This window comes from Artibeus jamaicensis, unplaced genomic scaffold (assembly GCF_021234435.1).
Source record: "Artibeus jamaicensis isolate MK-2021 breed Jamaican fruit bat unplaced genomic scaffold, CSHL_Jam_final contig_700, whole genome shotgun sequence".
NCBI lineage: Eukaryota > Metazoa > Chordata > Mammalia > Chiroptera > Phyllostomidae > Artibeus > Artibeus jamaicensis.
In genome coordinates this window covers 11,932,819-11,958,556 of record NW_026521930.1, presented here as the reverse complement: position 1 = coordinate 11,958,556, position 25,738 = coordinate 11,932,819, and the positions used below count along the sequence as shown (strand labels likewise).

The 25,738-nt window shown below is 46.1% G+C and overlaps 1 protein-coding gene and 1 pseudogene across 2 annotated transcripts in view; one reads left to right on the top strand and one right to left on the bottom strand.

Moving 5' to 3' along the window:
• The window catches only part of SRL (sarcalumenin), a 52,597-nt gene extending 48,248 nt beyond the window's left edge, over nucleotides 1-4,349 (top strand). For both annotated transcript variants that reach the window (XM_037154606.2, XM_053671599.1), the window contains one exon: nucleotides 1,069-4,349. In XM_037154606.2, coding sequence (XP_037010501.2) covers nucleotides 1,069-1,880 — 812 coding nt within the window. In that variant the 3' untranslated portion in view covers nucleotides 1,881-4,349. The remainder of the gene's footprint in view (nucleotides 1-1,068) is intronic.
• A 65-nt stretch (nucleotides 4,350-4,414) lies between these two features.
• Nucleotides 4,415-5,756, bottom strand: LOC119056269 (ADP-ribosylation factor-like protein 2; annotated as a pseudogene).
• Between the last annotated feature and the right edge of the window lie 19,982 nt (nucleotides 5,757-25,738).

Genomic DNA, 25,738 nt, shown 5'->3' with positions numbered 1-25,738 from the left:
CACTAATAATTATAATAGTAAATTAACCTTTATTGTGCTCAAGTACATGTCAGATAATGTTATGCATTATTGGTTAATTTTGTAAAAAAATTCCCAAGAGAGGTATTCCTAGTCTCCTCATTTTGGAAATAAGAAGTTGAAGGAATGAAAATGTATAGAGCATCTACTATGTGGCAGTTTTAGCTAAGTGCTTTCCTATATTTGTAGCAACACAGCAGTCTTACTTAGGCTTCATAGTTCTTCTTGTCTTTTTGTGCCTGAAATACTAAAGCTTAGAAGCATTTAGTGCTCAGCGGGCCACTGACAAAGCCCCAGTCTGGGTCTTATGCCTGGACACTTCTTTCCCCTAAATGATGGATCCTCTGTTTTAAAAACATTTTTTATTAAAATAAAAATATTCAATTATAGCTGGCATACAATATTATACTAGTTTTAGGTGTACAAAATAGTGATTAGATGTGTATATAACTAATGAAGTGATCACCCCAATGAGTCTAGTATGAATGGATCCTCTCTTTCACATCCTTCTAATTCCCTGACTTCTTTCCTTCAACATCTTCACCAATGCCCCAGATTTTTTTTATTTCTTAAAGATTTTATTTGTTTACTTTTAGAGAGGGTAAGGGAGGGAAACATCCAAATGTGTGGTTGCCTCTTAAGTGCTCCCCACTGGGGACCTGGCCCACAACCCAGGCGTGTGCCGTAGACAGAGAATGGAACCAGTGACCCTCTGGTTCACAAACCGACACTCAGTCTGCTGAGCCATACCAACCAGGCTGCCCCAGATATTTTTAGACAGTAGGAAAAACCTCCATTTCAAAAAAGTATTTTGGTCCCCTGGAGCCTTGGATTCCATTTAGATTAAAGCAAGGACCAGGCTGTTCTTGGTTGAAGGTTGACAATGGCCAGGAGATGTGTAGTTAAGTCTTTAAAAGTATTTAGAAGACCAGAGAACATCTTTAATGCGGTTATTTCCTTCAGCCTATGGAGTGGTTTGGTTCTGGCAAGAGGCACAAGGGGCTTGGGCTAACACTTGCTCAGCCTGACTTCTCACCCCCTCTCCCCAAGGTTACCCCTTCAACGATGTGTGCCAGTGGTTCATTGACAGAGCCGATCTCATCTTTGTCGTCTTTGACCCAACCAAACTGGATGTGGGTCTGGAGCTGGAGACGCTATTCCGCCAGCTGAAGGGGCGGGAATCCCAGATAAGGATCATCTTGAACAAAGCCGACAACTTGGCCACACAGATGCTCATGCGGGTCTATGGGGCTCTCTTCTGGAGCTTGGCCCCGCTCATCAATGTCACCGAGCCCCCAAGGGTCTATGTCAGCTCCTTCTGGCCACAAGACTACAAGCCCGATACCCACCGGGACCTGTTTCTCAAGGAAGAGATCTCCCTCCTGGAAGACCTGAACCAGGTGATTGAGAACAGGTTGGAGAACAAGATTGCCTTCATCCGCCAGCATGCCATCCGCGTCCGCATCCACGCCCTCTTGGTTGATCGCTATTTGCAGACATACAAGGACAAGATGACCTTCTTCAGCGATGGAGAGCTGGTCTTTAAGGACATCGTGGAAGATCCTGATAAATTCTATATCTTCAAGACCATCCTGGCAAAGACTAACGTCAGCAAATTTGACCTTCCCAACCGTGAGGCCTATAAGGACTTCTTTGGTATCAACCCCATTTCTAGTTTCAAGCTCCTGTCCCAGCAGTGTTCTTACATGGGGGGCTGCTTTCTGGAGAAGATTGAGCGGGCCATCACCCATGAGCTCCCAGGCCTCCTGGGAAGCCTGGGGTTGGGGAAGAATCCAGGTGCTCTCAACTGTGACAAAACAGGGTGTGGTGAAACCCCAAAGAATCGCTATAGGAAACACTAGGTTGTTGTATGGCCATTTTCGGGTTCCTGTTGGTGAATGAGCTTGTGTCCTAACTGTCTGAGAAGTCCTGGTTTATTAGCCCTTTGAGCCACACTGACGAAAGTCATTACACATTGGAGATTTGGGAATTGAGGCCAGTGGTGGGGGAAAGTGTGGGTCGAGGGAGGAGAGTGGAAACTGTGAATTATAGTGTGCTTGTCTCATTGCTTCAGCGAGGGGGCCTGACTGAGGCAAGTCAGGCCACACTTGCTTTTCCTGGGTCCTATGTTGGAGGGACAAAGAGCAGCTAAATTTTAGTGTCTACTGAATTAATGAGCATTAAATAAGCTAAAAGCAGGTGAAATTCTTTTCACCCTGTAAGCTGAGAAAAGAGAAGACTTGAGTTCTGTAGGACTGCCCAGGTCCATTGTGGCTGCCTTCTAACAAACAGTCTTCTGTTTGTCTCCCAGCTCTCAGCTGTCTCCTTAATTTGGGTGGACTTCAACAGGGGACAATCTCTTGGGCCTGAGTCAACCTGGGTTTTGAGCCTACCCCCAGGCTCTCTTCCCTGTTTCCTCAAGGGGTGGAGGGAATGGGTTAGGATACCAGAACACTAAGAAAAAATAAGAGTTCCCACGCTAAAAGAAGGATCTGCTTCCCCCATTGCCCTTTCTCTCATGTGGACTTCTAAGCCAGCTGGGAAGTTGGGGGCCCTTTATTTGCCCAAAGAGGAGAGTCAGTGTTCTGTGTATTCAGGTAATTCACTGGAAATTACTTCAGTGACAGTACTGGAAGGGCTCAGAGGGTTAATTGGTTTGCAGTGTGTCTTTGTCTATTGCATGTCTTGGAAAACTTGGACCCCAAAGGCATTGGGTTTCAGAAGGGACGATGGAGACCTTGCTCCTTTTCATTGGGGACTTCTCTGGGCAGTCGGCCTCTCCAAATGTAAGAGGAGGCTGTTTCCACAACTTCTCTATGGAGGCATTCAGCACAAGAGTCGTTCCTTCCTGGTTTTCATCAAGGTGGCTTTTCCTTTCCCTTCTTCTCCATTCCCTGATGTGCCAACACTCAAAACTCACAGGAGTCAGAACCAGCACCAGCCACTCAGTGTCAGTGGCAACCAAGGCTTAACCTTCAGTTTCCTACTTGAACTTGATGCTGATACCCACTGGATGCACCGCAGGAAAGCCTGGGCCTTCAAATACCAATAAGTGTGGATATGTGTGTATTATGTTGTCCAAGAGAGATTAGGGAGATAACAAATGCCAGAGGGCATAGTGAAAGAACTTGCGAGAGTCCTGCCTGACTGGTGTGCCACCCTGGAGGGCAGGGAGGGACAGAAGATGGGGGAAGGACCCTGGAAGGAAGAAGCCATTTGACAAAAAGTGGGTGAGTGAACAGTCTGTGCAAATCCTGCAGACCTGGCCCAGGGCTGCTCTCAAGGCTGCCTGCCTACTGAGCCAGCCTCTCTTGGCAGCTTTACCAGGAGGCATGGGTCGGGACCTGCCATCATCAGGAAGCCATCTTGGTGCAGAAGGAAAGTGAAGGTGAAGGCCGAGGGAGAGCACTCAGGATTAGGCAGCGGAAGTAAATCGGCAACCAGATTAGGTCCATGTGGAGAACTGCAACTTCGGAATTCCTGTTTCTCAGAGTTACTAGCACTGTGGTGCATGCTGCAAAAGAGGCTGCTACTTTTGGTTTTGTGGAGGACCTGGAACCTCCCACATCAAGCCAGAGGTCCCAAAGCCTCCAGGACATTGTTTCTAAGGACAGAACCAACCAGAAAAGAAAAAGAGTCTGCTAGGGGTGTCCAAGGAGCCTGGTGACAGGGCCTGATGATCTGTTTTTTGTCTCATCAAGAACCAGCCCTTCATCTCTCTGTCATTTACCCTTTCGAGAGTCTGCCCTCCCTCCCACCTTGCTCCTAATGCCCCTTAATGCACTTGAGCTCCTCTTGGCATATCTGTGTTTCTCAATGCAGTAGGGGAAATAAAATGTACAGAACTGTATGGGCATTGTCATAGCTGCTGATGTCACCACTGCTTTGGAGGAAGAAGGTGGAATAAGGCTAATACATGCACACAATATTTCTGTTTTCAGGAGGTGACATTATCAGTGTGATTTCCCCCCTTTTCTTTTATCTACCCATTTTCCTTTTCTTACTCCTGTTCCTCTGCTCACTCCTTGACTTACCATTTTTCTAACTGCCCGCAGGCTTGGCCATCAGTCAGCTAGGACTTTAAGAGCTGTTTGGTGCCCCATTGTGTGAAAGTGGATTTTAAGCAGAATTTTGACTTTTTTAGGGGTGGGTGGATGGGTGGGTTGAGAGCTGGGAGAAATTTAGGATCCAGAGATCTCTCAAGAGGAGTATCTGTAACTATTTGTGCCTAAACAGTTGCTGTTTCTCTCCAAAGTGGAACCTTTCCGGTGTTCTTTCCATTCTGATTTCATCAGGGAGAAAGTCTCAATAAAGTTCCAATCTCTCTTTAACATCTTGTACTTTGATTGTATCCAAGCAGTTCAATCTCTTTATCTTCCTTCATATCTAGTAGAGTGTACTAATTTTTATTAAGACCTTTTTAGAGGAGTTTTAGGTTCACAGCAAAATTGAGAGGAAGGCAGAGATTTCCTATATGCACAGCCTCCCCCACCATCAACACCCCCACAGAGCAGGACATTTGTTACAGTCGGTGAACCTGCATTGCCCCCGTCATTGTCATTCAAAGTCCATAGTTTTCATTAGGGTTCACTCTAGATGTTGTATGTTCTGTGGGTTTGGACAAGTGTACAACGACGTGTATCCACCATTATAGTGTCATACAGAGTAGCTTCACTCTCCTGAAAATCCCCTGCGCTCCACCTGTTCATTCCTCCCCTCTGTTCCCACCTCCATGTACTAATGTTTTAAGTTCTTGGGGATAGAAAATTTATAATTGGCTTCCTTTGCCCCTCCCTCTCTTCTTTTTTTTTTTTTTACAGGACAAGGAACAGGTTATTCTCACAACCGAGCCTCTGATAGCAGCAGAGGCAGCCCCCTCCCAGCTCCAGCCCCCACCTTTTGGTGTGGCAGCCTCAGGTGGGGTGGGTCAGGACCCAGGGTGACAGCAAGGGCAGCAGCTCCTGCCCCCTCCCACCACCTGTCATGGAAGCCAAGGAAGCCATGGAAGTCTTGGAAGCTGGGTTGGCCACAGAGTGCAGTGGGCGGCAGCAGCAGATTGTGGAGGGGGACAGAGTGTTAGTTGGGCTGGCTGATTCCCATCCCCTGATGAGTGGTGGTTCGTAAGGGCCTGGCTGGGTGGGGGCGGGAGCCTATGAGGTGGAGCCATCTGGAGAGGCTTATTTGGCTGTGAAGATGTGGCTGGAAATGTCATCCAGGAGGCAGCCAGTCGAGGCTGGGCAGCAGGTCATCCTTCCGTGACAGAGCTGTAGCCCTGGATGCACCAGTTGTGGCTGTGGATGGAGTCCATCTCCGGGGCCTCGTGCATGGCATTAGAAGACAGTGCTCCAGACGGGTCCTGCTTGTTAACAAAGGTGAGGAGAGTGGCTCCGGCTAGGCACTCTTCCACCAGCAGGCTCTGGAGCTCCCGCTGGCAGCCCTGCATGTGCTGGAGGTGGGTGCCATCCCCCACCCAGGTGAGGCCGGTAGTGCTCTCAAAGTAGTTCCACCAGTAGGGGTGCTGGGACTTCTGGCTGACAACATCTCAGAGGTTCAACTTGAATCCCTGTGGTTCCGAGGTCTTGATGTTGAAGCCGAGTGTCAGGGAGATAAGTGTTGATGTTTTTCCCGTTGAACTTTTTGAGGACAGTTGTTTTGCCAGCGTTGTCCAGGCCAAGCATGAGCAGCTGTAGCCCTCACTCTTTTTGCATCACCTTCTTCAGGATGGTCAGAAGGCCCATGTTCCCGAAGCCCCCTCCCTGTAGCCGTTTCTTCCCAGTCCTGAAACCTGCCTTCCTTCCTCTTAGTGTCAAAGATGACCCGTTCCCTCAGTTGGCTATGAAACTGAGGCCAGCTGTTGCATAATGAATGATAAGCTTGAAGAAACACTCTCCTGAATTTGTCAGAATTCCTGGTCTCTGTGGCAGTTGCCCATTAACAGGAGTTATTGAAATCTATCCCAAATCTCTCACAGAGGCAGCTCAGGCTGTCACACCATTTGGTCCACACCCTCAGCCACGCAGCTGCCCACTTGTGGTGGAGGGAGGGTCTGCCCTGAATGTAAGGATGGCCTCTCCCCTTGGCTTCTGTAGAAAGTTGTGCCTCTATCGCATAACCTGAGCCTCCTGCCCATTCTTGTCTTTAAAGAAACATGAACTTCTTTTCTTCCCAAGCCTGTGCCCTTCAGAGCAGAGATCCTTTATATTGAAGTTTTACCTCTGGGTTCCTCCTGAGGATATTACTCCCAACCCCCACCCTACTTCCCCTTCCCCCATGCATTTGAGAGCATGTTTCTGAAAAGGAAAAAAACTGGGTGCTGGGGAGCTGGTAGGCCACTGGACCATTGTGCCAGAGAAGATGCTAGATTCAAAGGCATGGCCACCTGCCCTGGGCTTTCCTGTTTGAAGGGGCTGCTCTTAGGGCCTGATGAGTAGGGCAGTGAAGTTGGTTTCCTCCCTCACCCGTGTTCTCCTCCTAATTGGGGTCCACAGCCCACAATCTGAGCAACAGAGCAAGCTGATATAAGACCACTGTGGCCCAGTTTACCTCTCCTACCCACAACTGCAGTCAGCATTTTCCCATGGCTGGAAGACACGTGGAGCTTTCCCCGGAAGGGGAAAGGTTAGATCTATTTTGAGGATAAATATTTTTTAAAAAGTAAAAGAAAAATCATAAATGAGAGCAGAGACATGAGTTTGCCTGTAGCAAAGGTGTGTTCAGCAGGTTCTAAAGAATTACCTATGCCCATCTCTCATCCAAAGGATAGAAGAACACGTATAAATGAGCATTTTCTTTGTCTGCCTGCACTGTGGAACACACTCTTTGTTTTTGCAGAATGTCTGTGGGGAAAGGAACCAACTTCTAGAACACTCCTTTGTGCAAGGAACTGGGCTGTAGATCTATAGACATTACCTCATACATACCCTCATACGAGAAGGTAGTGGGATAGTTCTAGCAGTTATGCCCCAGGCCACACGTTGAGTGCTTTGTGCGCATTGTGTCATTTAATCCTCTCGGAGAACCAGCCCCGTAGGGAGAGAGCCAGCCAGCACTGTCAAGAGCACAGACTCATCCCTTGGGATTCGCCCTGGGCTCCACCACTTACTAGCTGGGCAGCCTTAGACAAATGGCCTAACGTTTCTGTGATTCAGTTTCCTCATCCATAAAATGGAGACGTTAATTACCTTCTCATGGGGCTGTTGTTAGGATTAAATAATTTAATATATGCAACATGCTTGAAATGGTTCACAGCCCACACGAAGCATTCAGTAAATGTTATTACTATTATTGTTCATATTTTACTGATGAGGAGACTGATGGTCAGAGTGTTTAAGATGATGGTAAGTATAAGTGGAAGGGTCAAAATTCTAGCTGCTGCCCAGGTCTCCATACAGGTCATATTAGGTTTCTCTCCTGGGGTCACATTAGGTGACACTGGTCTCCCTGATCCGAAAGCCTTTTCCCTCCTCTACACAAACTGGCAAAAATTTAGAAGTGCCTGATTTTTGAAATAGTTGCTCAGCACCTTGAAACCTGTCAGTACCAACATTTAAATCATTTAAAAGTCATTTTCTTTAGAAATGTTCACCCTGGCTGGTGTGGTTCAGTGGATTGAATGCCAGCCTGCAAACCAAAGGGTCCCTGGTTTGAGTCCCAGTCTAGGGCACACGCCTGGGTTGCAGGCCAGGTTCCCAGTTGGAGGCATGTGAGAGGCAAGCACACATTGGTGTTTCTCTCCCTCGCTTCCTCTCCCTCTCTCTAAAAATAAATAAAATAGAAATGTTACTGAGTATTATTTCCTGAACAAAAAAATCACAACTTCATTCCACATTTGATCTTCACCACAATCATCTAATATATATATATATGTGTGTGTATATATATATATATATATATATATATATATATATATATATAATCTCCATCCAAATCCACTACAAAGCCAGAGAAATTGTTCAAGTTCATTCAGCTGGTACATGACAAATCAAACTAAAAGGCCAGTTTTCTACCCATCTCACTATTTCTAAATTCGGTCACATTGATTTGGGTTAAACTGGGGCCTAGACCAGTACATTTTTCTGATACACTAAAAAGAATGATTTTGCATTTGTGAAGAATGCAAAAATATGTTTTTGACATACTTCCATTTTCTCCAAACTTTTGGATTTTCCCTCCCACCATAATTTCAAAAGATTTAGAATTTTTACATGTTTACTCAGGCATAGTCTCTGCCCTCAGGGAGCCAACCAACGGTACAGTCAGGGATAGAAGGCGTGGAACTGGAGTGATCGGGGAAGTCCTCAGGGATCAGGGGACCACACTTTCCAAATCCTTAGTTGGAATCCCTGGTCTGGCAGAGGATTTTTTTTCTCATTCGCAAATGTGATTATCTGAGAAGACTGACCAATGCATACAGACTGTTAAATTTATTTAAATATTTACTTTGATTATTTTTGTTGAAGAGAATCCGCTTAACAATAACATCAGGACTCTTCTGAGAATACTGACATCCAGGGGGTTACCAAGCTTGGGAAGGGGGTAGAATTCTAGCTGCACTTCAAGGATGGGCAGATTTGGAAGGTCAGAGACCAGGAGGTTGGATCCTGCGGGAAGATCAAGGGCCAGGACTCAGAGAAAGGAAGACCTCTGTGTGTGGCAATTGAGTGATAAAGGTAAGATGAGGCAAGTTGGAGAAACCCAGGTCTTAAATGGAAGCCCAGGGAGTCTGGGGTCCAGGCCACTACAAATTTCTGAAAGGAGAGGACCATGAAAAAGCAGGGAAAGGTCTGGCAGTCTGGAGGCTGACTGGAGGGGTGAGGGCTTGGCACCAAGGAGCCTATTTTAGCAACGCTGAGTGCCCACCTTGGGCAGGGCCCCTCAGATCCATGACCTGCGGCCTGTTGGGTAAGGGGCACTGGATTTCTGTCCTGCCCACTCCGAGGAGCTGGGAACCAACTGCTGGAGCCTCTTAACGAGGTGGTGGGAAGGAACCCACCCTGTTAGTCTGGCTCCACTGTTGGGCCCTGGACTCCCACCAGCCCTGGGCAGACCCAAATCTGTGTCTCTTCTCTGGACCCCTGTGATATTTTGGTCACTCTATCCAGGATGACCAGGGACAGTGCACATGAGGACATGCAGGCCCGTGTGCCCAGAGCCAGGCGAGGATGTGGGGCTGCTCCTGGCCCCCCAACCCCAGGTCTGCCACCCTCCAGGGAACTCAAGCTCCCCGCACGGGCGGAGGCGGCACCTTGCACGGGAGAGGCTTCCCTGGCTCCCGTCCTTACTGCGGCTGGAGGACCTCAGCCTTCCCCGATGAACCCTCACACCTTCGAGGGGGGAAATCCAGGCTTCGCGCAGGGCAGTTCTCTGCCAGAGTCATGCGGGTGGGGGAGTTCGAGCTTGGCTGAATTTGGACTGTCCCTCCCTCAACCCCGCCTCCTCACGCACAAAAGGCTAGTTCCGAGGAGATGTCGGAGCGATCGGCCGGCCCACCAATTGCACCGGCCACGAGTCTCCACAGAGTCTGGCCCGCGGGAGACCACCAGTCACGTCTGCCTCCACTAGTGGCTGCGGGCCGGGCCCAAGCCCCTCCAGGGCTGCGCACTCCTCTTGAGTCACTCGTGGGGACTCACGCATGTGCAAGCTCGGGCGGGGCTTCAGCTGCGGCGGGCTGAGCGGGGCTGAGTGACTTACCGCCCGGGCAAGGAGGTGGGGCGCGCTGGGGCTGGGGGCAGGCGGGTTCCCTTCCCACGGGGCTCGAGAGCTTCGCCCCTTGGGCCTTCGTGTGTCCTGTCTGGGTGGAGGCCGCCGGGAAGGCCTGCAGCTTTGTGGACTCTAGTCCGCGGGGGCGGGGCTGTCGGAAGTTTCGATTTGAGACCGTGAGAGGCCTTGAACTTGCTGGCTGTTGTTGCGGTGTGAGGCCACAGATCTCTGGAGGCATTTGGGAGAACGCCCAAGACTAATCAGGGCTGGCGGTTTTTATGTTGTGGTTTTCACCAGCGGCCAGCCCTCAGGTAAAACAGGAACTGAGAATTTTAAGAGGTTACTCTACCTCCCTTACCTCTTCAGAAACTCAGAAACTGGAATCCAAACTGCCCTCCCCTCTTGCTCTTTAGGACAGAAACTCAGCCCTGCCTTGACCACTTTCCCTTACTGCCGGGCGCCGGTACTGGGCAAGCCCTCAGGAGAGCTGGGACTCCAGATGAAGGGGACAGGAAAGGTGATATTCTTATTAGAGTTATCCTCCTTGTGGCTCCTGGAGTTCCCTGAGCCACCAATTTCAGAAGCTAAAAAGAACTTTAGAGGCTCTGTAATATCGCAACAAGTGGTTCCTAGCCTCCACTTGAAACATACCGATCTAGTGACAGGGATGTGTACAGGGCGTTTTGTGCCTTCTGACAGGATGCTGGTTGCAGAGGCCCCTCTGTCCTACTCACCACCTGTGAGATGACATCATTTCCCATTGCAGACCTGTGGAGAAAGCACTGGCGTCAAGTACTTGTGCCCCTGTTTCCCTGCTTGGACCCCTGCACTCCCACTTTCTATACTAAAACCCGGGAGGGGGCCTCCGTGGTTAAACCAGGTTGATCAGTTGGTTAGTGAAAGTAATGGGAATTTAATCTCCTGGGTTTTCTTGGCTTTTGCTTTGGATTAGAGATCATTTGAACATCAGGTACCCTGGTAGCTTGAGGAAAAGGAAAGTCCTTGGAAAGGAGTTAGGTGATTCCTGGGAAAGAATGAGCTGGAGTGGGGCTTGGGGAAAGCCACTTAGCTGGCTGGCCTCCCCACTGCACTGGGAAGCTTTATTCCCTTACGAGCGTCTCTTTCCTGAGTTTAACTTAACAGGATACCTAGTAGTGGTAGGGAATTGTCTCACAAATGAGCTATGTGGTTCAACTCATTCTTTTTACACAAGGGGAAGCTGACACCTAGAAAAGGGAAGAGATTGGTCCAGGATCAGAGAGCCAGCTAGTGACAGAAATGGGACTTGAATTGAGGTCTCCTGAATCCCAGGCTTGTTGTTATTCTCCTATACCATGTATATGAGGGGCCAGCGAAAAACAGATGGCACATTTCAGTTGGGTAATTTGAGATAGGATGTAGGGAAACAATATGGATAGTGAAATATTCTGGCGCCAGTAACTGGGGGATCTTGCCATTTCTGTGCCTGGAGACAGAGAGGGAGTGTGGAGGGTCATCTTCTAGAGCTGGGACTTCAGTGCAGTATAATGAAGTGCAGACCAGGGGTACTCTGAAAATAGAGCATGTTCCCCACAGCTCTTGGATAGGGGAAGGGAGAAGTGCATGATACCTGGAGTTTAAGATACTTTGCATAACAATGGCAAATTAATAGCTATGGCTTGGCTGAAGGGAAGCAGACTGCCACCGAGGGTGGCATACTAAGAGTATGTAGTGACTCATGACATAGCAAGGAGAGGTGGATGCCCCTGTGTCTCAGAGAACTCTTGCTCTGACTAAAGTTGGCAGCTGAAAGAAGGTAAATTATAAGGGGGAATTGGCAAAAGTGGCACATCACAGGAGGGGCTGGTTATGAGGTCACATAGGAAGTTCTGGGCTGAGCATTTAAAGTAAGGGTGGGCTGAGGGCCAAGATGGAGGTGTAGGTGGAGACATTGTGCCTTTTTGCACAACCAAGTTTAAGGACAACAAAGTTTTAGTAACAAAAATGCAACTAAAACACAGAAAGTTGAACTGTACAGAAGTCTGACAACAACAAACCATTCAGCCAGACCGGTAAGAGGGGTGGAGCCAGTGGCTGGTGGAGCAGGGTCGTGCAGAAAAAGGTGGCTAGACTGACCCAGGCACGCAGGCGGCGGTTGGCAGATCCCAGGTGTGGGGTGGCAACGGGTGAACCCAGTGAGGGCACAAGGTGGCTGGCTGACTGCAGTCATGCATTCACGCGCAGATAAACCAGGCAGAGGAGTGAGCAGTGAGACAGACAGTGCAAACCAGGGACCCAGTGCCAGGAAATAAAGCCTAAAAGCACCAATTGGAAAAACTTTCGGGGTCGAGGTGCCAGGAGAAGCTCCCAGGCTCACAGAGAGTTTGTTGGAGAGACCCACAGGGTCCTGGATGGTGCAGAAGCCCACACACCCGGGAACCAGCACCAGAAGGGCCCAATTTACTTGCGGGAAGCAGCAGAGGGGACCAAAATCTGAGAGAGAGCAGAACAAATGCCATTGCCCCTCTCTGACTCTGCCCCCACATACAGTGTCACAACCCAGCAACTAGGTGCCTTGCCCTGGTGAACATCTAAGGCTCCGCCCCTCATACATAATAGGTGCAAACAGACCAAAACATTATGGCTCAAGAAGAACAGCTCAAAGCCCCAAAGCCAATACTTCTAAGTGACAAAGAGATAGCCAACCTATCAGATGCATAGTTCAAAACACTGGTGATCAGGATGCTCACAGAACTGGTTGATTTTAGTCACAAATTAGAGGAACAAATGAAGGCTAAACTAAGTGAAATGAAGGGAAATGCATAGGAAACCAATAGTGATGAAAAGGAATCGGGGACTCAAATCAATGGTGTGGACCAGAAGGAAGAAAAAAATGACCAAACAGAAAAGAATGAAGAAACAAGAATTCAAAAAAAAATGAGGAGAGGCTTAGGAACCTCCAGGACATCTTTAAACGCTCCAACATCCAAATTATAGGGGTACCAGAAGGGGAAGAGAAACAGCAACAAGTGGAAAACTTCTTTGAACAAATAATAAAAGAGAACTTCCCCAATCTGGCAAAGGAAATAGACTTCCAGGAAATCCAGGAAGCTCAGAGAGTTCCAAAGAAGTTGGACCCAAGAAAGAACACACCAAGGCACATTATCATTACATTAGCCAAGATTAAAATGAAGGAGAGAATCCTAGAAGCAGCAAGAGATAAGGGGACAGTCACCTACAAAGGAGTGCCCATCAGACTGTCAGCTGATTTCTCAAAAGAGACCTTACAGGCAAGAAGGGGCTGGAAAGAAGTATTCCAAGTCATGAAATCCAAAGACCTACAACCAAGATTGCTCTATCCAGCAAAACTTTCATTTAGAATGGAAGGACGGATAAAGTGCTTCTCAGATAAGGTCAAGTTCAAGGAGTTCATCATTACCAAGCCCTTATTATATGAAATGTTAAAGGGACTTATCTAAGAAAAATAAGATAAAAAATATGAACAGCGAAAGGACAGCAAACTCACAGTTATTAACAACCACACCTAAAACAAAAGCAAACTAAGCTAACAACTAGAACAGGAGCAGAACCACAGAAATGGAGATCACATGGATGATTAGTGACAGGGGAGTGGGAGGAGGAAAGGGGGGAAAAGGTCCAGAGAATAAGTAGCATAGACGGTAGATAGAAAGTAGACGGGGGGAGGGCAAGAATAGTATGGGTAAATATAGAATCTAAAGGACTTGCGACACATGGACATAAACTAAAGGGGGGAATAGTGGGGGAGAAGGGTGTGCAGGGTGGAGGGGAATGAAGGGGGGATATGGGACAACTGTAATGTCATAGTCAATAAAATATATGAAAAAATAAAATAAAATAAAGGTGGGCTGAAAGAGAGGGGGTTGGGTCTGCCATGAGGTCTGGTGTCTAAGGAGATGCCACGTGGTATGGAATAAGAGACAGGAGGCCTGCTGGGAAGCTGGCCTGGAGAAGACGGCGGCAGAGCTGATGGAGCTGGCTGGGGACCTGCCTAGCTATCTGGATTCATGACAGGTACTTGGAGCCGAACTGTGACTGGGAATGCTGATCTGCAGACTTCTGCTTTTATGAAAGATGGTACCTCTGACTGGCATATTTTGAAACTGCCCTGGTTTGGCAAAGAGAGGCAGGACTGTGTGGTTTTGGGTGCTTTAAAGGGAGTGAGACTTAACAGCAGGAATCCGCCATTATTCTAAATGTACATCACCTTTCAATAAACAACACCTTTTCTTTTTCACCAAACTTTTGCAGTGGGAGTCACGCTTCTTGGCAATGGGCAATCAAACTCCACAGGTGTTCCAGAACAGCATAGGTGGGACTCTGTAACAAAAGGGCTCAGGAACATAGGTGAGGGCATAAAAACCTCTTCACTTTCTTCTTTCTGATCTGTCAAGGCACCCCAGGGACCAAACCCAATGAAAAGTCAAAGGGCAAGGGGAGTCTTAATTAGTCCATATAGGTCAATTCTACAGAATAACCCAGGGTGGAAAATGAAGAATGTATTTGGAGGGCAAATGAAAGATATCCAGCATAACATGCAATCTTACTTCTACTAGCATAACAATGGTTTACATTTCTTGACTATTTAATATGCATCAACTATGTCCATTATCTCATTTCATCTTCCCATTAACTAGTTTTCTCCATTTGGTAGATAGAGAAAGGGACTAGTAAAACTTGAGGATGGAGATATGAACAACTAAGCTGCCACTTGCCTCTCTGGGATCTTATTTTGTGGATAGTAGTTCCTTTGTGGATGTTTGTGGAATAAATGAATGAATGAATGAGAAACAAACCCAAATAGGATTCAATGGTAAACATCCCTGAACATCCTTGGCGGTGCCTTTTCTCCATGGATCTAGAGGCTCAGCTGTGAAGTCTGGAGGCTCTCTGCAGAGGCGAGTCCCATGCCTGTTGGTCTCTCTTCTGCTTGTTTGTAATAGGCCAGGTCATTCAGGTTAAAAAAGTGGGTACATAGATGTGATTTTTAAAAACTTTGGACTTCTTGGTTTTTCTAGTAGAGGATAGCTTCTAGAATTAAAAGTTTTCTCTCCGAAGCCACCCTCTGATTTCTGATGCCCCCACAATCTGGGCAGAGGCCCAGGGTGTTGTTGCCTCTCTTCCCTGTTTAATTCCACACTGCTCCGCCCACAAGCTCACTTCTGCTATTTGCATTGCTGGTGCAGCTCCTGGAACACAGCGTTCTTCAGGGGTGAACCAATGACTAGCATGGTGGAAAGTTTGACCAGCATTTCTAAAATGGTCTGCAATGCAGCAGAAGCTTCAACTTAAAGGCACTGGGCTCTTTCCTCCATACTTTCTCTTACTTCACTATCTCCTCTCTTCAGAATTCCCTCTTATTGACCTCTTCCTAGAGAGTCCCACGAAAATCTTTTATTGGTTGTTTATCATTCAAGACCCTCAAGCATGGAAAAGGAACCTTATGATCACATGCTGTGTGCTCAACAGTGTGCTAGATGCTTCATATCCATTATTTCATTTCATAGTGATCTAGTAGGTAGGAACCTGTGAGACAGGCCAGTAAGCCAGGACAAGCAGAACAGGGAATCTGAGACAGACAGCTGAACAAACTGGCCAAGCAATTTATAGCCAGGTACAGTGGGTCACCTCCCTAGAGATAACATCTAGGCCTCAGTTGTGTTTCAGCTCCAGGCCCAGAAAAGCAGCAAAGCCAGGTGGGCAATGCCAGGACCAGCTGCTGTGACTAATCGCTGGAGTCCACGACCCTGAGAGGGCACACCTGGGAAACTGGTGAATATTCTGCTGAAACCCTCCCCTGAGACCTGCACTGAAATTTCCACCAGCAAGAGAGAGATAAAAGCCTCAAGACAAAGGACCCAGAGTACTCTCTCCCTCTGGGGATCAGTGGTGCCATTCCCTTGCCTTTCTTTTTCTCTTCCTTCTTTCCCCACAGGCAGACATCTCCGGGACTCTAAAGAGTCCCCATGAGGCTTACAACCAGGACAGCAATGGGCAGCAGCAGTTTGTCCCAGGCAAATCCCCTAAACCTGTCCTCAAGACCCCATTTCTCTGACTTCCCAGAGAGCCACAGCCACACAACGTAGGCTCTCCTGTTGCTTCTATGCTGAGCCCTTCCTTGTTTCACTATTCCCAGCTTTAATAAACATACCCTAATAGTAACCTGAAGTTGTGTTGTGAAATCTTTTCTACTCAAAATCAAGAACCCGCACACTACCATGTCGCCCTACGCAGAGCTGGTCAGGGCCAGGTCCCCTATCCAGTAACACTTGCAGATGAAAAAAACAAGACCTCTGTTTAGGTAACTTGTCCCCATTACAAAACTCTGACTTAACTCCAAGGCCCATCCTGGTACACTTCTCACCTAGAATAAACCCTGCTGCACTAGTCTTTGCATTTCTTTTGTCCTTTTGCTATTCAGAGGCTTTTTCTTATGCAATCGCCTGTGTCCCTGAGGCTTGGGCATGTCAAATATACTGTTTCAGTGTACCCTTGTGGATTTCCATGTGGATTTGTCTAACATTTGATTCTGTCCGTGTATACTCCTTCAGTCTTTTGTTGATGACATTTCCACCATCAGGAAGGCCATTTTACCTATTTCTGAATGGGTACATGAAAGCCATTCTCTCTCTCTCATCCTCATCAAAGGAAAGAGGGGAAGTAAGGGAGAGAGAGAGGGAGAGAAACACCAGTGCACTAGAGATACATTGATAGGTTGCCTCTCATATGCACCCACAACCCAGCCATGTGCCTTGACTGGGAATTGAACTGGCAAACTCTCCATTTGCAGGCTGGTGCTCAGTCCATTGAGCCACACCAGTCAGGTCGTACTGCAATAGTATTTGTATTTCTTCAGTTCCTAACAGAGGACGTTATATACTGTAAGCCACCAGTTAATGAATGCGTCAAGTAAGTTCTTTGTGGTGAAAAGAGTTTGTGAAGTGAAGATTTATCCCTCCATTGGTTGAGTTTGCTTAAAACAAGATTCAGCTGTGAGATAAATATCCTGGTTAAGTCTGGGAAATGGGTGGTGAAGGGCATCTTGTGGTTTCATTGAGGTGCTTTGAATTTGAAGAAATGAAGAGACACCAGTGAGGGCAGGCAGTGAACAGTCTGCTTAGGTGGCAGACCCTACATGTCTGTCTGTCCATATGGGGAGTAAAAAGTGGTGGGCTGTGTCCCTTGACCTTTATCATGGGCTACGGCTTTTTTGAGGCCATCTCCTGTGCTCCCTTAATGTTTGCTCCCATAAACAAAGGCCATCATTCCTTTCACCACATGTGGTAGGGGTGACTTTGGCCACAATGGCAGCCCTTCCTCCCTGGGATCTCAGTGGGCTAAGAGCACATATTTCCTATATCACCCCAAACAGACAAATGCTGGGACCCTTCAGCAGAGAAGCAGAGAACCAGAGAACGGCTGTGGGCTGGGATGATGACTCACCTGCTTTGTCGCTGCCTACAGCTTGCTTCAAAGCCCTTGAAAATCAAAACACTTCCCTAGGAGAGGCACAGAAGGCTGTCCTTAGAGAGAGCAGCTTGGGTTCCTGCTTCTGCAAAAGTCTGTCACTGCCGCAATATTTCAAAGTCTAGGTTAGTGAGGAGCCATCCAATTGCATGGTCATGGAAAACAGGTAGAAGAAGCAACTCAGAAAGAAATACCCTGATCTGGGCATCAGACAACCTAGACTTTAATTGGGCTCTGCCAGGAGCTCCCTGTGTGTCTATAAAGGAAAGGGGTTCATTCTTTAAGTCATCCTACGCCTTTCTACTAAGATCGAGGAGGGCTATGAGAAATCAAAACCTATTCCTACCCTGGATGGTCTCTCTGTCTCTGTAAATCAATGCAGGTCATGCTAATAAATGCTATACAGAGGCATTTATGGAGCATGGAAAAGATATTAACTTATCTTTCCTAGAGGAAATGAGTGAGCAAGGGGAGTTTTATCTGAAGAGGTGACACTTGAGCTGGACCTTGAAATTGAAATTGAAATTATCCTGTCAGATGAGAGTAAGTCTACTGCACCTTTGATGAACATTTTGCTGTACATTGTCAGTGGAATAAAGATAATGGAATGTAGAGAGGAGTGAGGGTGAAGAGAGGGGATTAGACTTGAAGGTTTATCTGGGTCTAGCAAGAGTGGCCATGCCACTTTGAACCTTACCCTGAAGGTAGAGGGGAGACTTTGAACCAATCTGTTGTACAAAGATCACTCTGGTAGCAACGTGGAGGATGAATGGAAAGAGCTAAAGATGAAGAGATACTGGGTAGAAAAGGGTTAGACTATCACAGGCAAGGCTGTTTGAGGACTTCAACTATAGGGTTAGAGAAGGTTAGGCTACATAATCCCTCAAACTAAAGTTGCCTGCCCTTGAACCTACCTGGGCCTTTGGTTCTGTTTGTACTTGTCCCTTACCACTCTACTATTTGTTTATTACCTTTATTGCTTGCTCATGCTTCCTCCATTTGTGGGGGATGAGTCCTGTTTGGGTTTTGTCCCTATTCATTTTCCCTGTTTGTCAGTTGTGTCCACCCACCACTTCAGATGAGACCTCACCTTCTTGGAGACTAACTGGTAGGAAGCTATATTCTGCCTCAGGGGTTGTTTCCATTCCCCCTCCGGCCCTGGCTTTGCTCTCTCCTCTGGTGTCAGACCTCAGGTCTCCAAATTGACAATGGCAACTAAGCCATCCTTCCTGTTACTCTTCCCAAGAGAAAGGATGAGACACCATGTTGAGTGGAAGATGTTGACAAGGGGGGATCTAGAAAAATGGATTAAAGGGAAATTGGAATCTCCATGTAAGAGAGCCAAAGGTGCAATACAGGGCAGTCCCACAGAGTGATCCAACAAGTCTCAGCCTCAATTTAAATTTAGATAAATTCTGTCCTGGCTGGCGTGGCTCAGTGGACTGAGTGCTGGCATGCAAACCAGAGGGTCCCAAGTTTGATTGCCAGTCTAGGGAACATGCCTGAGTTGCGGGCCAGGTCCCCAGTGTCTAGTGGGGGTGTGCAAGAGGCAACCACAGATTGATGTTTCTCTCTGTATCTTTCTACCTCCCTTTCCCTCTCTAAAAAATAAATAAATAAAATCTCTAAAAATAATTTAGATCACTTCTATAAAATGGAATCCTGAATCCAGAAGTATTTTATTTTGCTATGTCTGATGTGCTCCTGTGTATAATGTACACCCATGTTTTTGATCCAAACTTTCAGGAAAAAAAAAGCCTTTATTTTAATTTTTAATTAAATTATTTATTTATTTATATTTAGAAACAAAACTGATTATCATATTCCAGGGTATTATTTTGCACACAGATACTGTTATTGCTTTCTAGAGTTATACTGTAATGTATAAGCATAATTAAATAATTAAAAGCATTTATATAAATATAGAATTAGTACTACCAATGTATAATGCATATCCTTATTTTTTGTTCAAAAATTTGGGCAACAAGTGCTCATTATACATGGCAAAATATAGTATGTGTCTATTCCTTATCCCTGCTTTGTTGTTCCAGGCTACGGTTACAAGTATTGTCCTTTCTTGCTGTGCTTGTTTGTAAAACTGTCATCTTATGATTCTCGAGCCTATAGACTTGAACGAGTCAACAAGTGGGTTGTTGGCACCTACAGTGTGCCCAGTTTCATGCTGACTGGGCTAGAATATAGATGCCCCCTGGTTATGTTCTCAAGTAATCAGGATCCAGCATTGTAGTTTAACTGGGAAAGCGAAACACTTGTGAGAACCAACTAGAGAACAGAAAAGATGAATAATGAAGAGGGCAGTTGAGATTTGGTGTGAACCATCCTGCAAGTACCATGGGACCTGAGAAGGAAGGTCTAGGTGTCTTGGGTTCCCTCATGTTCGGAGTAAGATCCAGACTAGATCTAGCTGAAGGTATCATCCAGATCCCAATTAGCCTCGATACAAGGTTGGAGCCAAGCCAAATGTATGCTGCCCCCATGTGGAGCTGTGTCCCTATTTTCCAGATGCTCATGCTGTTGCCTCAGTCTTCATCTCCCCATTTGTCAATCTGGTCTAGCCCAAATGCTCTCATTTCATGAACTCTACAGCGCTTTGCTTATACCTCTGTTGTGACATTTATTCCATCCTGTTATCTATTTGTGAATGTCATGGATCTTGTCATGTATTTGTGTCTCCATCAGTTCCACTACATTGTGAGCTTCTTGTTAACAAGGAATATGCCTGATTTATCTCTCTAACTCCTAGGGGCTAACCTAGAGGGGTACTCACTCTGCTCAGAAAATGTCTGTTAAATGAATGAAAAATGGTATTACAGGTTCTGCTCTCTCTGGTATATCAGTTATATAAATCCTGTTCTGTAAATGTAACCCTAAAACCAGAAGGGGGAGATTCCTGCTTCCTGGGACCAATTTCTGGCAAGGGAAGCCACAGTTGGATGAAAGGTCATTGTATGTTGGACCTGTGTGGGCACACAAGAGAAGGGTATTAAATTGTCTCTCGGTCTTGACCTTTAGGATCAAAGGTACAAGTGTGGGATATAAGTGGCAAGGTTGCCCTCACCAGCTTAAGGAAAGAGTCCTGGAATCAAAAGAATTGGGGACCAGTTCTGATCCAGTCTCTGGTGACAATATGCTTGTTCTATTAACCCTACAGGATTCTTCTACTGACTAAATAAGGTAAGAAATATGTGAGTTCTTGGAAAAGTATAAAGTGTTACAAGAATATTAAGCATTCTTGTATTTTTCTCTTATTCCTAATCTCTACTTTTTAAGTTATTCTTTGTATAAAGAAACTCTCAAATCACCAGCCACTAAGACCAGCTTGGAAAGCTTAGCCAGTCCTCATGTCAGTTCCCACTTAGGCCCAAAGACTAAATCCAAGGTTGCAGAGAGGAAAGAACATGGTTTTTGGCTTTCAAACCAGGGACTCTGGGTAAATAACTTCAACCCTCTGAGCCTCAATTACCTCAACTGTAAAATGGAGATAATAATCTTCAGGAGTGGTTCTGGCCTAGATGTAGGCATAGGTAGAAACCCTTCACTTCCTCGCACAACCAAAAGAAGGATAATAAGCAATCTAAAAATAATAAACAACCAGAAATGCCAGAAAATCAAACTTTATGGAACTCTGACTACCAAGAAATTAAAGAAGCATTCAACCAGACCAGGACTGGCTGAGAGGACTGGCAGCAAGGTGGTGGACTGTGTGGGCAAGGCAGGGCTGGCTGAATGGGAAACTAAGACTCAAAGCTAGCTGTAAACTACCAGGGGAATTGCCATGGTGGGAGAAACTCCCAGTTGTTCACTGGAAAGTGGTGCTAGAGCTGAGCAAGTGAGTCACATTGTTCCCACTCTGACCCCTTCCCCATAGACAGCACCACAACTCAGCAAAGAGGGTTACCTTGCCCTAGTGAATATCTAAGTCCCCACCATCTTACAAGTTAATAGGTGTTCTGAGACAAAGAGATATGGCCCAAATGGGATAAATTGGGAAAAGTGTAATAGCATAATCAATAAAATATACTAAAAAAAAAAAAAGAAAAAATCTTCATCCCATCTATTTCCTAGTGCTCCTGGGAAGATCAAATGGGATAATGAATACGACAGTGCCTTGTAAACTGTAAAGGTCTGTTCAAACACAACAGATTCACACTTTCATCTGTGTTCGAGGGCTCTGGATGGAATTTGCCAAGACTGTTGCACATGTAGACATTGACACCATGTGCATGTTATTGGAGTCTGGGGTGGGGCAGAGACAGCAGGCCCAGAGTCACAGGGGCAGGTAGAACTCAGTAGGGAACCTCACCCACTGCCTGCCTGCAGAAGACCTGATTTTGTTGTCACTCATTTTACTGACCTGAAAACATTCAATCTCCTGGTTTCCAAATTGTCAAAGACTCTGCCATGACCTCTGTGCTCAGGGATGGGGCTTCTCTTAGTTCTCTGTCTCCAGGGGCTCTTAGTCTGGACATGGTAGGCATTCAGAATGAGTTTGTCATTGTACAAACTACAGGTAGTGCATTTTGTGAGATCCCTCGTCATCATTATTTTCATTTCCTTTGTGCTTGCAAATTATGCTTGTAAACATTAAATTAAAAAAAGACTATGATTCAGAGAAACAGTAGCCTGACTCATGCTTGAAAACATGACTGGCCAGGTTACTGAAAGGTCAGGCTTCAGAAATGGGGTATCCCCACCTGGGTGCTTTGTAAATCCCAGGAGGCCATGGAACCAGAGTCAAATGGGAAAGTCACTCTGTGTGCTTGTGGCCAGATGGGTTTTTGATCCCTTCATTGGTCCTGCTTGTCACTGGAAGTGAAAGAAAATGGCTTAACTCACAAATACCTGCGAGTATCTATTGTGTGCTTGGCCCTGTTCTGGGTGCTTTGGGGAATATGAAAAAGATCAGGTTATGGCTTCTGTGTTGGAAGTACTTAGACCAGAGTTGAGAAAACAAGCTGACTGTGGAGGAGCAGAGGATCCCACTGGCAGGTGGTGTGTGTGCAGGGCCAAGGGAGTAGTAGATAATTACTGACACAGGAAGGCAGAGGCAGATAATCGTCAAAAAATTAAAAGTCAGGAGGGTATGTATGGCTTTCTGGAGGAGGTGGAAGTATGTGAAGAAGACAAAGTCAATCTTTGAGGTTCATCTCTATCTTCAAAATGCAGGCTTTCCTTTTCTGTCCCAATTAGTTTTCTATTGCTGCCTAACAAATGACCACAAATTTAGCAGTTAAAAACTTTCATTCAGGCCCTGGCTGGGTAGCTCAGTTGGTCAGAGCATCATCCTGATACCTCAAAGTTGTGGGTTTGATCCTCAGTCTGGACACAGACAAGAATTGAATTCATACATAAGTGGAACAACAAGTCAATGTTTCTCTGACTCTCTTGCATTCCCTCCCTCCCTCTTCCACTCTCTCAAATTAATTAAAAAATTTATTCATTCATTACCACATTGTTCTGTAAGTCATATGTCCAGGCAGGACATCCTGGATGTCAGCTGAGGGTTGCTCTCAGCTCCTAGAGGCCACTCCATCACTTTTCCATGTAAGCCTTTCCATCTTCAATCTAGCATCATGCCCCAAACACCCCTTGTGTTTTGAATCTCTGACTTCCTCTTCTATTATCAGCTGGAAAAAACCTTTTATAGGACCCTTGTGAGTAGGTAAGGCCCACCTGGACAATTTCTTTTTGATCAGCTTAAAGTCAATTGATTAGTAACCTTAACTGCATCAGCAAAATCCCCTTTGCCATGTGCTAACATAATTACAGTGCCAGTCCTGGGGATTCACGTGGGAGATTGTGGGGGTGGTGATGTTCAGGTTCTGTCTACCATTGATATAATAATAGAAAGGGAGCAAGGAGGGGCTAACCTCAGGCATTGGCAGGAGGGATGGAAGAGAGAAAGGAAGCTAAGGTGTGGCAAGAACTTGTTATATGGTAAGCACTGTACCAGGCATTTTCACAAATGTCATCTCTATTCTCACATCAAAGTTGTAAAGTAGGTATTGTTTATCATTATCTTCATTTTATTAGTGGGAATACTGAATTTCAAAGAAAAAAAAAAGGCACAGCTACTGAATGGCGGCTCTAATTCCAAAGCCTCCTCCTTCCATTCCACCATTTTGGGAAACAGAAAGAGGGTGACATGACACAAACTGGGGGGCCAGAGTGCACAGCTCTTGGCAGCTGATTTGCTGTGAGGAAAGGAAAGGGAGGAGTCTAAGATAATCCCAAGCACTAAGTCTAGAGGAAGGGGAGGATGGTGGTGTCATTAATAGACATAAACTCAAGGGCTAATTCAGTGGCGTATGGGAAGGACACTGAGTTTCTGTGTGGATTTTAAATATTCAGGAACCCCATACTCATCCACACATTTTCCCTTCAGAGAATCTGGTTCTCTCAGCAAGAGGATGCCAGGGCCCTCAGTCTTGATGCCTGGTGACTGGCATAGTGGAGACCCCTGCGGGTGCCGTGTTCAGAGAGAAGGAGGGTGAGGAGGTTGAGATCATCACTAGTCATTGACAGCATCAGCGTGGAGTACAGAAACACCTCTTTGCCGAGTGTCTGGGCAGCACTCGGTACTCAGGCTGCTTTGACTTTTTTTGGACTCTGATGCTGAAAGTGCACAGATGGGTCTTCTGTTGATGCTGATATGCAGATCAATGAAGTTATGATATCTGTCCCTGATACTCCTCTGGACATACCATTTCTGATACATTAGATCACTGGCAACTTGCATTTCACTGTCCCTCTCTCTCTTTCTTCCCATTCTGTTTCTGATGTTTACAAAGGTGCTTTGATGCATAATGTGAGAGCTTGGTAACAGTCAGACCCTTTTCTGCAAAAGTCTTGGTGGACTAGGTAATGCACATGTCAGTTGCTTCAGAGTTGCTTCTTCCCCTCAGTTTCTCTGCCCTGTGGGACTTCACCACTCACAAGAGGATGGGACTTCTCCGTGGCCTTGTCCTTGCCGTGTTTTTGAAGAATTACAACCTCGATGATAGTAACACACTCATAGAACTTGTTGTAATTAAGGAGCTTCAAAGGAGCTATGACCGAGCTAAATGTTTTCTGTAAGGGCCATTCCATCTGTGATTCTCTGTTCTTTGGGAATTTAGTTAAGAGGGGAGAGACATCTGAAAAAGCTAGCACTGACAAGACTGATGACAGGGAGGAGGCCCCCCTTCCCAGGACATTAAAGGATGACTGGGGTTGAGGTGGTCTTTGAGGCTGTGGCGAGAGTTACACAGAGACCTCAGGTTTGAATGAGCATGGTGTGTATGTGGGATGTGAACCCCGTGGTCTGAACCAAGAGATATAGTGCTACCTTAACCTGAGGATATGACTCTCTGTCCTTCTTTTCCCCTTTTGTGAAGACTTGGGGCTTTTTGGCTTCCTCCTCTGCCCTAGGTGTACAGTTGGACTGAGAGGGAGGTATTCTTTCTGGCCCATTCTCAAGGGCATGTCTGAAGAATACTGTTTTCTCTTCAGGTTCACTCTTGCCTCCCAGCAGTATCCTTTCCTTGGCCTCACCCTATTTTCTTTAAAAAAGTTTTATGTATACTTTCACCAGGGAACTTTACTTGCTTCATTTTCATTTTTGCAGACAAATGTAGTATTAAAGTTGAATGCTTTTTTAAAAAATATTTTATTTATTTATTTATTGAGGGGAAGGAGAGAGAGAGAGAGAGAGAAACATCAATATATGGTTGCCTTTCGTGCATCCCCTGCTGGAAACTGGCCTTCAGGGAAGCAGTCTGCAACCCAGGCATGTGCCCTGACTGGGAATCGAACAGTGATCCTTTGATTTGCAGGCCTGCACTCTATCCACTGAGCTACACCAGCCAGGGCTACAGTTGAATGCTTTTAAATGTCATTATATAGCTTATCTAACATTATTTTGCTTCTCCCTGGAAACCATGCCTCTATTTCATGTTTTATGATTGTACATTTTCTAGAGGCATGTAAGAAGATGGAGGCCTGTTTCACGTCCTAATGGTGTGGAGAGCTTTCCTCTTCAGGCAGGTGGGTAACACCAGACTGGAGATCCCTTTTTCTTCTTTGAATCTGACTACAGTAGGAATAAATAACTGCAGTGATCATATAAATGGTGAGGAAATTAGTTTACTACAGTATTAGTTAGGATTCTGTTATTATATGCACAGAAATCATCTGGAGTTAGGTTAAGCCAAAGGGAAGAATTTATTTAAAAGACTCAGAGATAGCCCTGGCCAGGTAGCTAAGTTGGTTAGAACATCATCTCAGTACATCAAGGTTGCAGATTCAATCTCTGGTCAGGCCACATGGAAGAATCGACTAATGAATGCATAAATGGGTAGAACAACAAATTATGTTTCTCTCTTTTCCTTCTTCTCTCTCTCTCTAAAAAATTGGTAAATGATAAAAGACTCAGAGATATCACCCTGGCTGGTGTGGCTCAGTGGTTGAGCGCCAGCCTGGTAATCAAAGGTTGCTGATTCGATTCCCAGTCAGGGCACACACCTGGGTTGTGGGC